Source organism: Perca fluviatilis, chromosome 9 (genome assembly GCF_010015445.1).
Source record: "Perca fluviatilis chromosome 9, GENO_Pfluv_1.0, whole genome shotgun sequence".
Lineage (NCBI taxonomy): Eukaryota > Metazoa > Chordata > Actinopteri > Perciformes > Percidae > Perca > Perca fluviatilis.
In genome coordinates this window covers 40306719-40321243 of record NC_053120.1, presented here as the reverse complement: position 1 = coordinate 40321243, position 14525 = coordinate 40306719, and the positions used below count along the sequence as shown (strand labels likewise).

Sequence of the window (14525 nt, the reverse complement as noted above, 5' to 3'; positions counted from 1 at the left end):
GCTTCGGCCTCTGTCGATGTGTCCCGATCTGCACCTCCACTCGTTCGCCGCACTTCCTTCTCCGTCAGTCTGTTTCTGCTCCGTGTTACTGCCTCCTCGTCCATGTTCCTTCCACTTGTGGCCATGTTACTGTCCTGTCTTTCGGTCCCTCTCACTCCGTGGTGGGGGGTGGCGCGGGACTATCCCTCGCTGTCTGACCTTCTTCCTGGTTTCCGTTCCGCTGTCGACCACACGTCTCACTGCATAGCATCCTCCTGCACGCCCGTAGAGCGTCAGCACAGGCCTCGCAGATCTCGACCGTCCTCTCGTCCAGCCTCACCTCCAGTCCTATCCTCGGTCCTATCCGCCACCTGAGGCCCGCATTTTACCACTCCTGCCCTTGCTGCTCACTTCCTCCCTCTTTCACTGCCCTCCGTGTTCCTTCCTCCTGTGTCTGTTCTCCGTTCTCTCTTTTCAATCCCCCGATCTCTCTGCCACACCTGTCTTCCATCAGTTCATAATTAGTTCTCCACACCTGTCTTTACTCAGCCCATCAGTCCAGGCCGTGCTGCGTTAAAGTCAAAGGGAGGGGGCGTGGTCTCGCCATAGTAAACCGTTCATTCATGATTAGCAGTAGACTATAAAAACACACGGGCACAGCAAACAGGATTAAAATAAACATGCAAACGCTAAAACCCATGAAACACACATGCAATTAGTTAATTAATAAAACCACACCGGCACGGCAATTCACATGCAACAATAAAATCAGTGGCACACAGGGGTATTACTATATATTGAGATTCTTCACCTTTGACATATACATTATACTAGGGCTGCAAGTAACATTTTCCTGATTGAGCAATTAACTGTTTGGGCCGTACAATAGAATGTCTGCAAATAGTAAAAAAGTTCCCCAGAGTCATCTTCCGATACTTACTGAGTTACTGTAGCTTGACAGTCCAAAATCCAAAGATGTTATCAAATAAAGGAAAGCAGCAAACCAGAGAATGTATGGAATCTTTGCTTTAAAAATGACTTCAAGAATAATCAATTAGGACTTTCTTCAAAACAGGCATTGTTCTGTTTATATTCACGGTTTCGGAGCAAACGCGTGTGTCCTTGAGGCCTTACTGTTGAATGAAATTTATTTTTTAATTGTAGACGTGCATTGTTTACATCTGAGTTGACATCTGAGTTGACAAGCTTGCAGTCATCCGTTTTTCTGGCATCGCTTCTTTCCTCGGTACATTTCCGTCTATCAGTAGAATAGTGAAAATAATTGGCAGGAATGTGTGTGAGCATGTGCTTTCCTGTGCACGTGTACAACATACAGACAAAACATGGCCCCATTCATTAAAACATCAAAACTAAATCGATGAATGGACTAGTGGTTTCAACCCTGATTTATACTGTGCGCCACACAAAGCTAAAACCTGATTGTGTGTGTTCGAGAATCGGATGCTAAATGTGTAAAAGGTCAAATTGTTGACTTTGGTATCTTTTGTCTGGTTCTGAAAAACTCATTTCTTGACTACAAATGGCCTTAAGGGGAATTCAATAAGCATTTTATAGAAAAGAAAAAGCTGTAAAGGGCAGACTCCTCCTCAACCTCTGCCCCTGTAGGACATGAACTGTAGCGTGGTGTGTGGTGATTTAGAAATGTCTCAGAATCTCCACTCCTAGCTGTATCACACTGAGTGAATCACACAGTGATTATGGTCCTTGAATCCCTTCTGTACACTGTAGGTTGATGACTACTAAAGTAGTTAAAAATTGCCACCCCACTTGAGGCTGAAAGATATTTATCAAAATTGCACTAATGCATTCATGGCCACATTCATTTCTCATTTAAAAAAAAAAATACATACAACACACATTACTTGTATAGATGTCAGGACGTAATGTGAAAGTCTAATTTTATTAATGTGATGCGTTTTCACATGAAATCCTTTACTGCAGTACTAAGATATATCACAAACTGATTCTATTGTTTTCTTTTCAGATTGACAATAAACGCAGAATGCCAGCTGCAGCTGCACAACTTTCCGATGGACGAACACTCCTGTCCGCTCGTCTTCTCCAGCTGTGAGTACACCCTGCTCAATGTAGTGTTCTCTCTAGGGCCACAGGTACCCAGTATGAAAAAAATCTAATATTTGTTTCGGGGTATCTTTTGCAACAAACCACATTTTGTCTTGTATGTCTCAAGTGAAAATGTTAGATTTATTTATTTCCACACAGCAAGTAGTCACTGAACATGAGCTGACGTTAGTGTCCACCTTTGCCGTCACACCCGGGTACAGCTGCTTGTGTGAGACAAGTAGCCAGTGAAGTGGCCACCCACAACCAAATATGCTTTTAGAAGTGTTTTTCATCTGGAAAAGTAGTGGTGAAGGGCAATCATGGCCAAGGGACTGAAGGCCAATTCAAAAGCATGCCTGTGTCCCACCATAGCTCCTCAGAGCAGGGTGTAATGGGTTATAAATGACGTGAGTAAAATGCACCAGCAGGAAAAAGGAGGGGCTCCCATCAAGACACGTGATTCTGGACATATGTTGTTTAAAAGTCAAACAAGTGACCACAAAGAGAATAGATTCTCTTAGTAGTAGTTGGGCAATACATCAATATTATATCAATAGAGATATAGGAGGCTAGATATCGTCTTACAGTTTTTTATATCGTAAAATGACAAGTGTCTTTTCCTGGTTTTAAAGGCTTCATCACAATAAAGCGATTATTACATATACATATTATTTGCCTTTAAACACTTAGTCATTCAGCCACATTATGTAAATATTAATATTAATATTGTGTAATTATTTTGTTGAAAGCACCAATTGTCAGCCCTACAACATCGACATCGAGGTATTTGGTCAAAAAATATCGTGGTATTTGATTTTCTCCATATGGCCCAGCTCTACGCAAAAGTACCACAAAGAGATGCTAGCGACCACACAGACAAAAAGATGCTACAAAGAGACACTAAATGACCACAAAGAGACAAAATATAAGCACAAAGAAATGTGAAGTAACCAGTGTGAGTTTCTTGCTCATATGATGGAGGGATCTGGGGCCTTTTACATGTCTGTCCAGGGGCCCATTTTTCCAAAAGCTGCCTGTGGCTCTTGGCTATTTGGAATTGCAAATAGATGACTGTGCTGCCCTGTTGTCTAGTCATTAAGGAGATAAACATAATACGTACTGTATCATGATCACTGCTTTTGTGTCATATCTCACCAAGCTGTATTAGTTTGCAAGCCATCATTTGGAAGCAGCATGCTATATCCTCATCCCCTCACATTCAGGCTGGTTTGTAGGTAGCTATGGAAACATTTGAACACATAGCAGAAGGTCATACAGCGGTGTCTCCAGGACTAAAAGATAGGTACAGTAAACTGAAGCATGAGTACAGTGAAGTATTTACTGTAGCTGCATAGTCACAGTGACAGACTGCCTCCACATTACAAGTATACAAGTACTGCTGTAGTAACGATGCATTGTGTATTGGTTAAAAATCAATATAAATGTGTTAAGATTACAACCGGTTGAGATGAAAAATGAATCATGATGCAATTTTTAAACGAAACCTAGGGCGTAATCTACTTTTGATTTCACTTGTTTGACTTCAGGCGTCCCTACATGTTCTTAGTTTATTTATTTGAAGAGATTTTTTTCTATTTAGTCATTTTGATGTGGGGTTTGTTTTAAAAATCAAATAGTTTTTTTTTTAATTTTCAGTTATCTAAGATTAAATACAATTTCAGTTGCATGTTTGACAAGGACACATTTTGCACAGTTTATATAAATAAAGGAATATTTTTCAGTCATTCGTCTGCAAATTAAGTTAAATTGCGATGAAATTGTATCATGATCTTAAAATCGTGAATCATATCGAATTGTGAGTTGAATGTATCGTTACATTCCTATTCATGACAGCTCAACAAGAGAGCTCTACATTTCATTTTATTCTGACTGTTTGGTGTTTGGATGGGTCATGTGACATTTAAAGGGTTGTCAGTCCATCTAGCAGGACACCCAGGAAGCACGATGATGCTCTTAGGAAAAATAGTGCTGTTTAATAGAGCAGTGTGTTGAAAATGAAGCCTGCTGTATGGATGGTGTGCTGTGGATCTATAGTGGCCTGTCAGTGATCTATTATCAGGATTACAGAGTGCTTCAATGTGAAAAGACCTTGCACAGCTTATTAGAGCTTCAGACCCATCCTGCTGTCAACCATTAAACCCATTTCCTTACCTAAGGAAATCAGCAGGCATTACACTGGTTTCCATGACAACAATGTTTTCTGATTAAGTCAGATTTGCTTATCTTTAAAGGCATCATGCCTCTGGGGATTCTAATAATCAACTGAGTACAGTGCAAATATCAGACAGCTCCCCTCAGCTCTACTGGGCACTTTAGCATCTTTCAGTTTGTTGTTTTGGTTTTACTGTTTGGGTTTACTCTCACCACTCTCATTAACTCTCATTGTTTCCAGCCACAGCAGGCAGCTAGGGCTGTACAATATGAGGAAAATATGCCATATACAATAACGTTGAATATTGCAATATTACTCGCGATAAATTGACAGATAAAGTGTACTCAGTTCTGCATTTCAGCTGCTTTCAGTATTCTGCTAAAATACAACAAATTGCTTGTTGAATTTAAAACTGAAAGGAAATCATTTCCAACTTTCTTTTATTGAACAAAATGAACACTGAATTGAATATAAAAGGAACCACTAAAAAAATAAGTAATTTTCTACTGATATTTTCTTTCTACTAACAAAACAAAATCTAGAGTGTCTATCGCGATATGTCTCAGCCTTTTACGATATGTATATTGCGCCAGTTGATATTGCGATGACGATTAAAAACCAATATATTGTGCAGCCCTACAGGCAGCTGTTTTAAGAAAGAATCTTTAGATAAGAATAGAATAGTTTGTATTGTCGTACATGTACAGTAAAATGAGATGCATTCCTATCAGTGCAAACATCAGCAAAAGTGCAAAACAGGTAAATAAATACATATTAAAGAGCCTCTAAAAGTCAGTGTAAAGATAAAGAAGAAGATTGTTAAAAAAGAAAGTAAAGACACAAAACAAATACAAGACATTCACTTGCACATCCTTAAAGGGATACTTCACCGATTTAGCATTCAGCTTTGTATCAGTAGAAACCCGATAGTATTTCTGAATGACCGTGCCTCCCTCCCTCGTGTCCCCCTGAGACGAGAGATTTCTGCATTGGGGGTCTGGAAAAAATCTTCCGATGACGTAAAATGACGATTTTTGCGTCATTGGAAGATTTTTGGGCCAAAGGCAAAGGACTACAGCCAGTAGAATGAAAACGACTGTCAGCCATCTTGAATCTTCGCTAAACAGGCTTTCGGTTTTCAGCAGAAAACATTTACAACAATTATTTGCATTCAAACTACCGGACGTGTGTACCATCGGGATACATCGTTACAGATCGGAGAATATGGAGGAAACGTTATTACAGACGCAATACTCTGCACACTACGCGAGCCGCCCACGGAGACCAGCGGTGTACGCTCAATGCCGCTAGCCGGCTAGGGGACATCCTCATCGGCTAGGTGGAAAGCTAACGCTAGCTGTCCACCTGTCCCAGCCATCCTGCTTGCAAGTGTCTGCTCATTAAACAACAAGCTGGACTACATCCTCCTTCAACGAAAATCCCAACGTGAGTTCAGTGACTGCTGTGTTTTTGTTGTTGTGGAAACATGCCTGAACAACAGTGTACCGAAACGGGACTATCCAGCTACCAGGCTGCTCGCCCGGCCCGTGGAGGTGGGCTGTGTTAAACGGACTGGTGTAGAAATAAAATCCAACTAGCTACTGCTAACTGCTGGTGGAGCTTGTGACTGTTAAATGCCGACCATTCGACATTCCCCCGCGAATTCACGGCTGTGTTTATACTCTGTGTTTAGCTACACCAATGCTAGTATGCGTTAGCTGAACTTTACGGATCCTGCTTGCAAGTGTCCGCTCATTTAGACCACAAACTGGACTACATCCAACTTCAACAAAACTCCCAACGTGAGTTCAGAGACTGCTGTGTTTTTGTTGTTGTGGAAACCTGCCTGAATAGTGTACCGGACTGTCCAGCTACCAGGCCTGCTAGCCCTCCGAGCTAGAGATGCTCTGTCGCCAGGTAAAAGAGGTGGGCTGTGTTAACACCGAGTGGCGCAGAAATGTGGTGATTTGTATCCATTTAACTGCTAACTGCTGGTGGAGTTTGTGACTGTTAAATGCCGACCATTCTACATTACACACTAATTCACGGCTGTGTTTATGCTCGGTGTTTACAGCCCACCAAGCGCTAATGCTAGTATGCGTTAGCTGAACTTTACGGAGCCTATAAAGTGTGTGTACTAAATGTAGCCTGTTTCGTATGTCGTTTTTATATAATGTCGTTTTTATATATGTTAAATGTGTAACACCACTTGAGTCACGATGAAACGTTGTTTCGTGTATATGGTTGAAATGACAATAAAACACGCTTGAGTTGAGTTGAATGCCTCTGTCGGTCTGTCAAGCGGTAGGCGTGGCTTGGGAGTGGACTCAAAGCAACGAAGCAGGTGCATTCTGGGATTTGGTGTTTTTCATCCATATAAGACCAAAACACATTTTCTGGCTTTTCTCGGCCTAGAAGGCACCAATTTCAATTTCTACTACATAAGTGACCCAATTTAAAGATATATTCAGCTTTCCAGCGGTGAAATATTCCTTTAATACTCACGTAGACTAAAGGCTGATTTATGCCTCTGTGTTGAATCGACAACGTACCCCCACAGACTCCTCTGCGTCGCTGCAAAGCCCCCTCCGAGCCCTCCGCCGTAGCTCTACATGCACCTCCAAAAATGTACAACTTTGCATTGAGGCGACGCAGACCGCAAGGACTGTGATTGGTCAACTGGTCCTGTGTGTTGATAGTGGGTGTTTCAAGCAGCCTACTGTGGGGAGTAGCAACATGCTAGTTCACTGACATCAGCTTGGCAAATAAACTCAGACATATTTTGGTCACAATGACGGGGTTATCAGTTTGTAAAGTGTCTACATGTCAGTAGCGTTTTGAAATTAGCACTTCTCCAGCAAGCAGGACTTCGTGGGCAGTTGTGCTAGAGTTTGCTTGCTAACATAACATAAACTGGCTGGCAGACACCTCGCAAATAACCTCAGACTTATCCCCCCTAGTGTTAGGGCGGTGAAATGCACCGCGATGCAAAGCAACCCCGACGCAGAACTCCAAAAGGGTCACGATGGCGTAGCTACGGTGTGGAGTTGACGCAGAAGCATAAAACAGCCTGCTGGTGCAGTTATGGCTTTTGGTTAAAAGCAAGTTGGTATTGTCCTAATATGTCTGCCGGCAGTAGTTCAAACAGAGTTTCCAGGGTGAGATTGCTTTTTTAGTATGCTCTGGGTTTTTTTGAGGCAGCAAAGAACTGGAAAGATATTCCAGGGAGCAGAGAGGGCAGCCAATGATCCTCTGGGCAGTGGTGACGACCCTCCGGGGGGTGAATACAGGTGCAACAGCCATGGGCAGGATGAGAAAAATAGTGGTGTTTTTTTTTAACATTAAAGCATGTAAACATGTTCTAGTACAAACACAAAATAGAAATAGAATCCTGAAAATGCTATATAATGGTTGCCTTTTACTGTAATGATGCTGTTAATGGTGTGGGCGGGGGTGCAGTCATGGGTGTAGAGTAGGGGGCTCAGCACACAGCCCTGTAGGGAGTCAGTGCTGAGGCTGAGGGCAAACAGAACAGTGACAACAGTAAACAGACTGTATGCTACTTGTGCAGCACCAAATGGCAGACAGACATAGCAGCGGCTAGCTGGTGAACAGAGTGAAGCATGTAGCTACTTAAAATCCAGTTTTCACATTTTCAGGAAGTGGCAGAGATCCAAAACAGAGCTAAAAAGGAGAGCGAATATTAGATTTACATTCTCCAGAGGGTCAAAAAGACGATTACAAATGAATGCTAATGTTTCTGTCTGCTGGACAGGTACATTGACAGTTGATTGCTAACAAGTTCATTATCACAGCTTTGTAAGTTTTTGCTGCACTTAAGCTGCAAAACAAAATCAATAAGGGTTTTTATAAAAATCAATTTCACTGCACTTTTAGTTTTTAAGGACTTTGCACTAAAGGCCTGTTGTATCAAGCTTAAAGCTGCTATTCTTGAATATTGGCAGCTTTGCAGTAAATGCAACTTGGTGCAATTATGAACTAAAGGTCTTTGCAATAACATTGCATAACAAAATTCTGAAAGGTACTATGTCTTCCTGTTAGTAATATTTTCTTCTTAGGATGAGGAAGGCATGACCTGTCCTATTCTGCCTCTGATTGGCTTACCCTGATATTCTTACCCTTACCAATCTCACTCCTCATGCCTAAACCTAACCAACTCAACCAACTAAAGCAACAAGTGCAAGCCAATCAGATGCAGAGTACGGCGGGTCATGACTTCGCCATCCTAAGGAAAAAAATGCGTCTTCCTGTGAGGCTACTGTGTATTAAGTCTCATGAATATTGGTAATTTATAAATGCACCATGAATTGTGCCTTGAGCCTTTCTGCCTTTTTGGATGCTTCATGCAAATGATGTACAGAATACTGCCAAGCCAGTGTTGCCATTCATCAAATGTGTTGGTTGAAGAGTTATTTCCAATAGTAAGCTGTTATTTTCTGCATATTTTGAATTTGAGTAGCGATTGCTGAATCTTTAATGGCATCATTAATAGCAAATGAGAGAACTGTGGCAAATGTTAATGAAATTCATTCATCAAGCATGTTTGAAAACAATTACAGTTAATGTTTTTGTTAATTGAAAGCCTATTACATCAAATTGCTATCAGGCTAAATCGTAATTGTGTTAGCTTTTCTACTTAAAATGATTATGCGTCTGTTTAAGACAGGAAAGATCCAGGCTAGTGTGACACCAAATCAGAAATGGAACCATTAACCCATCATTAACCTCACGTGATCGATTGTAAAAGCACTCCCAGGCTCCGGGTCTATCATGTGAAGGTCAGGCCCAACATCAAGATGGATTCAGTATATTATTGAACCAAAGCTTATAATCTACTTTCCTTCTGCCTCTGTCTTCATTCCAGACTGTCTTTTCATTAGCCAGCCTCCAGCACAAGACAAAGGTTTCTCTGGGTGGCCCTAGGTCTGTCTGCACAGGATATCTATCATTAGAATGTGCCATGTAGCTCCAAGGGTCACACATACATGCTCTGTGTAATTGCAGATGGATACCCACGAGATGAGATGATTTACAGGTGGAGGAAGAACTCTGTGGAGGCGGCTGACCAAAAGTCCTGGCGTCTCTACCAGTTTGATTTCATGGGCCTGAGAAACACTACAGACATAATAAAGACTACAGCAGGTAGGATCTGGATCTGACACTTGCTTTGTAGAAGTAGTGGCAGAAATCATTAAATCCTTCACTTATATATATTGTGCAACAAGTTGTGTTCTTCAGTTGTCAGAAAACACTAGCAATTTGAAGCAATTTATATGGCAAGAAATAGGCTACTATACTGTAGTATCAATATAGGTTTTCCTGCCTAAGTATGGAATTCCATTTCATTTGAAATTAAATACATAAATATGCCTACGAAATAAATAAGGCTATAAAATAAATCCTACAATAAATGAGGCAATAAATATATAAATGAGTCAACATTAAAGTGGCTATGAGGAACTTTCAGTTTGTGTTGATTCTAGCGGCCCCTTTGGAAAAAAGCAGTAGTGTTTTTACCACACCTACTGTCGTAAAGATCTTTTCTAGCGCATGCCGGCGTAATGTCCACGGGAGGAAAGCATGCATTACCCACTGTATTACTAAGCTAACGTTACCGGGAGGTCATATAGTTGCGATGAAGGTTTTGCTCAGACAGAAAATCATTCATTTACAATAAGAGAATACGTTACAGATGAATCATTGCATTTTAAGTGCAACTTAGCCTACTTTCGATGCATCATGAGCTAAACCGGGTATCACTGTCACACGAGCCAAAGCATTAGCAAGAGTTTGTTGTTGCAAAGAACCTAATAAGTTAGATTTATACAACGTCTTTCATGAAACCCAAGGACGCTTTACACAAGTACAGGGGGGACAAAAAGAAAATAGCATCTAACAAACACGGACTGAAAAGAAATAAAAACTGGGCACTAAAATGAAGGGGGGCGTAATTTCATGTAGGCTACTGGCATACAACCAAGTCTCGCATTGTAAAGTTATTTTATGAATGAAATAGACATAACATAGCCGTCTATAGGGTGCGATTTCCTCCTTTCTGGTCTACATATCCCTGCCTCTGCTGAACACACCTGTAAATGTTGCAATTAATTAACATTGTTGTCCCACTGCTGAAGTTGCTGCGTAGCGATCATAGACGGTATAGATGAAGCAATGGGCGCTCACCAGATCTGCTGCCTTGCCTGGATTGGAGGACAGGATCTTGCTCCACTTTTCCCCACTTTTTGCCAGAGCTGATAAATTACCCGGACTTCAGTCAGCGGATTGATAGCTGTCCTCCAGAGTGATCAGAACTCTGTCCATGGCAATGCTCTGCTATACATGGCAACTGTCCGTTATACTTAGCAACGATATGTTTTACAGAATTAGCAGAATGCCGTCATTGACCAATCAAGTATTAAACCAAGCTGTGTAATTAGAGGTTATTGTACACATGGATAAATTACAATTTGTGAACTTCTACACTCTTCTGTCCTCAAATTACATGCAGGATCTTCAAAGATGTCAGCCATAACCCAACTTTGTTTGAGTTATTTATCTTTTTTGGTTATCCTCATCAGTACAATTACTGTACCAGTGACTGGAGGAGTCTGTCCATAAAGTTTCTCATCAAGTTGTGCATTTTCTTTCACACAAACAGGTGACTATGTGTTGATGACAGTATACTTTGACCTGAGTAGAAGAATGGGCTACTTCACCATCCAGACTTACATCCCCTGCATTCTCACCGTAGTCCTCTCCTGGGTGTCCTTCTGGATAAAAAAAGACGCCACGCCAGCCAGAACGGCTTTAGGTATTGTGGTCTCACTGCAGTTCAATAGGATTATGTCTGGAACATTGCTTTAAACTTCAGCTGTTAGAGATAAGTGGAAATACTGATGTAGACATGTCAAGGTCCTTTTTAGGTTTCCATTTGCACATTTTATGTATTATGTTTTGCTTTGAATATATTCCATCTTTAATATTTATCTGTACTGCACGCATATTTGCTTGTCCCTTAACTTGAGCACTTCATCTGCTTTTTCTGTTTTGTTATACTTTCTCTTTTGTGCATGCTCACTATTTGTCGTGCACAGTCCTGTGGATCACTTTGGTGAAGGTACATGATTTCATCCAATTTCTTTCCTTTTCTCGGTTTACATTTTATACTTCTCACGTTGGAGTGACGTGTTAAATGCTAGTTTACATACAGCACTTTTAAACTTTTAGACTGACAAATGTGTAAATGTGCCTCTTTTAAACAGTATAGGTGCCTACTACTGAGCTATCTTTGCAAATATTACAAAATATATTTTTTTTCTGAATAACTCAGCTTTTAATGGAAACTTGTAATACATTGTGGCCTCGCTTACCAGTGTCACCAAGACATTACACCAGCCACTCCAGTGTCTGTATCATCTGCTCAGAGCCACTGTGTTCCATACTGTATAGTCACAACTGATGAAAGGTAGAAAATGAATGAGTGCCATTAGTCTGTTATATTTACTGTAAATCATCTGAATTGCATGCAAATCAGGAGAAAGAATGTTTATTGATTTGATTATGTTTGATTATGAATGGACCTAGATGTAGGCTGATTGAGAGTACAGGGGCAAGCCAAGGCAGTGTGGAAGTAACGCTAAAGACCTGTAGAGAAGGATTGGGGTAAGTTAGGCTAGGTTTTTTTTTCAAACTGGACCCCATTTTTCTATTCATTGTGTCTAAGTAACTAATGTGAACAAAAATCTTTACCATTGGTCCAGTATTGAGACAGAACACTAATCATCAGCCACAAACCGGGCTACAATGTAATCAAAAAGGGCAAATGTGCATCGTCAATTCCAATGTTTTTCATTGTCATAAGTGTCTAACATTATGGAAAGGAACCCTACAGAGACAGACCTTTTTGTTAAGTAAAATCCTGTTTAACCAGAAACAGCACCGCGAGTGCTATCGCTAAACCTCCCAGACTCCATTTATATAAACACTTTTTTAGATCCAGCATATTTCCATGAGTTTATTTCAACCAAGAGTGGTGATTGTTGGAACAGTGAAAAGATGAACTAAGACTGATTTTGAAAAGGCAGGTAAGTGTAATCACTGGCAAGCAGAGGCTAAAGGAAAAGTGTGAGGTGTCCGCCTGAAATAGATTGGGCCAGCTTGTTACTATGGAAACCTCAGTGAAACAGTCACAGATGTGTTTTTTTTTCTCATAGGCATCTCTATAATGCTCATGGATGAGGAGATGGGAGAGAGGAAAGAATGAAATCATACAGAGATGCTGGAGAAAGAGGTTTTTCTCATGTCTGTCAATCTGAGTGACAACATCTACTGTTAGTCAAATACTGTGTGTATATATATATACATTTTAACAAAGGATCAAATGATGTAGTGGAAGAAGTCCGTTGTGATGACCCCACAGAAAATTAACTAACGGGGACGAGTAACAACTAGGTTTACTCTCATCGCATTCATCTAAAATGCATGTTTGATGCTTTCATACGTCAACACTTTTACTAAGATTAGGTTGGAGACAGACTCAAGAAGTTACACCCCCCCCCCAGACTAGCAGTCAGTCTGACAGGCAGCGAGATCTCGCTGTTCGCAGCATTAGATTTGGTTTATCAAAGACGCTAGCAAAGCAATACAGTACAGTAAATAGGCACAGCAGAAACGTCAGATAGGTAGGACCACCGGGTTTAAAGGGGTGAAAGAATGCAAAACCGATTTTACCCTGTCATAGTTGAATAACGACAGTTCGGTGGGTAAATAGGACATACATAGAAGCTCAAAATCCCATTGACACCCCTTTACTATGAAAATCTCATATTTTGAAACTGCCTCTGAAAACAGGTGAATCCCAACAAAGCTGGAAGTTGACGTCAACCTCCCAAAAACCGGAACCTTTGTCAGCCCATGGGTGTATTAAGAGAACGGTCACGCCCCTACATTTACATAGGCTACACAACTGACCTGAGATCAGTTAGTCTTCTGAATCTAGCTAGGTCACGCAGATCTCTGCTATTCCATTACAAAATTCCCTTCTGAAACTTTTTTATGCGAGAAATCAACTATGTAAAGCTCAAATATGGGCCGCTTTACAAAAATGGATGGCTAATTGCAAATTTTGTCCGACTGTGTGTCGGAGTTCAGCGCCGGTGCTGCCTGTGTATTTCAAGTTAATGAATATTTGTGAATTTCAGAGGAATTCTAAGAGGAGGCTAGCTAGCTCTCATTGATAGAGCTCCATCCAGCAGCAAGCTATATCAATGAGACTCGCGGACAAGCGGCGTTTATTTCCCCAATCGTTTGTTTAAATAACTCAACACATTATAATTACACACATTAAAAGAGTAACTGGAACCTGTGGTAACAGATTGCTGGCGTAACAAGCCCGCTGACCGCGCTCTCACTCACACACCCCGGGCATTTAGCTAGCAGGAAGAGGGGAGTTGCAAGCCCTGGAGCTCTGTCAGGGCAGGGGCATTTGGTTGTCATTAGCCCAAGAGACGGTGACTTTGCGCGGGTATGGAGTGCTGTGGGCTGCCAGTCGTGACGGAGCTCCAAGTACCTCACAGCAGGCCGGGGTCTGTGAAGGAAGGCAGGCCGGGCGGTGAGGCAGCTACACAGGCAGCACCGGCGCTGAACTACAGTACAGAACTACTGTTACAGTTAAAGCTGAAAATGACAACAGAAATGAAGAACTTTGTCGATTTTGCATATAACCACAGTTCAAATCAACTGCCATTTGTCTACCTGGAATTGACTTGTGTTATCATGATGCCAGGGATTCAGTTTTTAGTTTTACAGCCTGCCACTCACTGCTTTCATCAGCCTCTCAAATGCAGCAGACAGCTGTGTGCAGCAAAAACAATAAAAAATGCACTGTACACTATATGCTCAGCACCAAACAGTAGGCATACAAAGTCAGCAACTAGCAGGTGAACATATTGGAGCATTTACCAGCTACAGAGCCAGATCTTTCTTTCAAGAGTTGTAGGCTAGTGACAATGCCCCCAAATTTTTGAGATACCCCTACCGGATGTAGAACTAAACCCAACAATGTTTTTCCTCATCTCTAAGGTCTCCCATATATGAAATGGATTCTTGGCTAAAAATATTTTACTGCTAAGATTGTTAAATTAACATATATTGTTATGCACCCCAAAACCAAAAAAGGACTAAAATATAGCCTGTCCGTATGGGAGTTAAGGCATAGAAACTAATGCAGATCAATCACACAAGCTCTGAGAGCTTTGAAACTTGGCAT

At 41.2% G+C, this 14525-nt stretch overlaps 1 protein-coding gene across 3 annotated transcripts in view; it reads left to right on the top strand.

Moving 5' to 3' along the window:
* The window catches only part of LOC120564855 (gamma-aminobutyric acid receptor subunit gamma-3), a 105286-nt gene that overhangs the window by 78179 nt on the left and 12582 nt on the right, over nt 1-14525 (top strand). For 2 of the 3 annotated variants that reach the window (XM_039810079.1, XM_039810080.1), the window contains 3 exons: nt 1985-2067; nt 9263-9400; nt 10917-11069. In XM_039810079.1, the coding sequence (XP_039666013.1) occupies nt 1985-2067; nt 9263-9400; nt 10917-11069 (374 nt within the window). Of the gene's footprint in view, nt 1-1984; nt 2068-9262; nt 9401-10916; nt 11070-12471; nt 12549-14525 lie in introns of all 3 variants that reach the window. The other variant, XM_039810081.1, reaches the window with a different exon arrangement.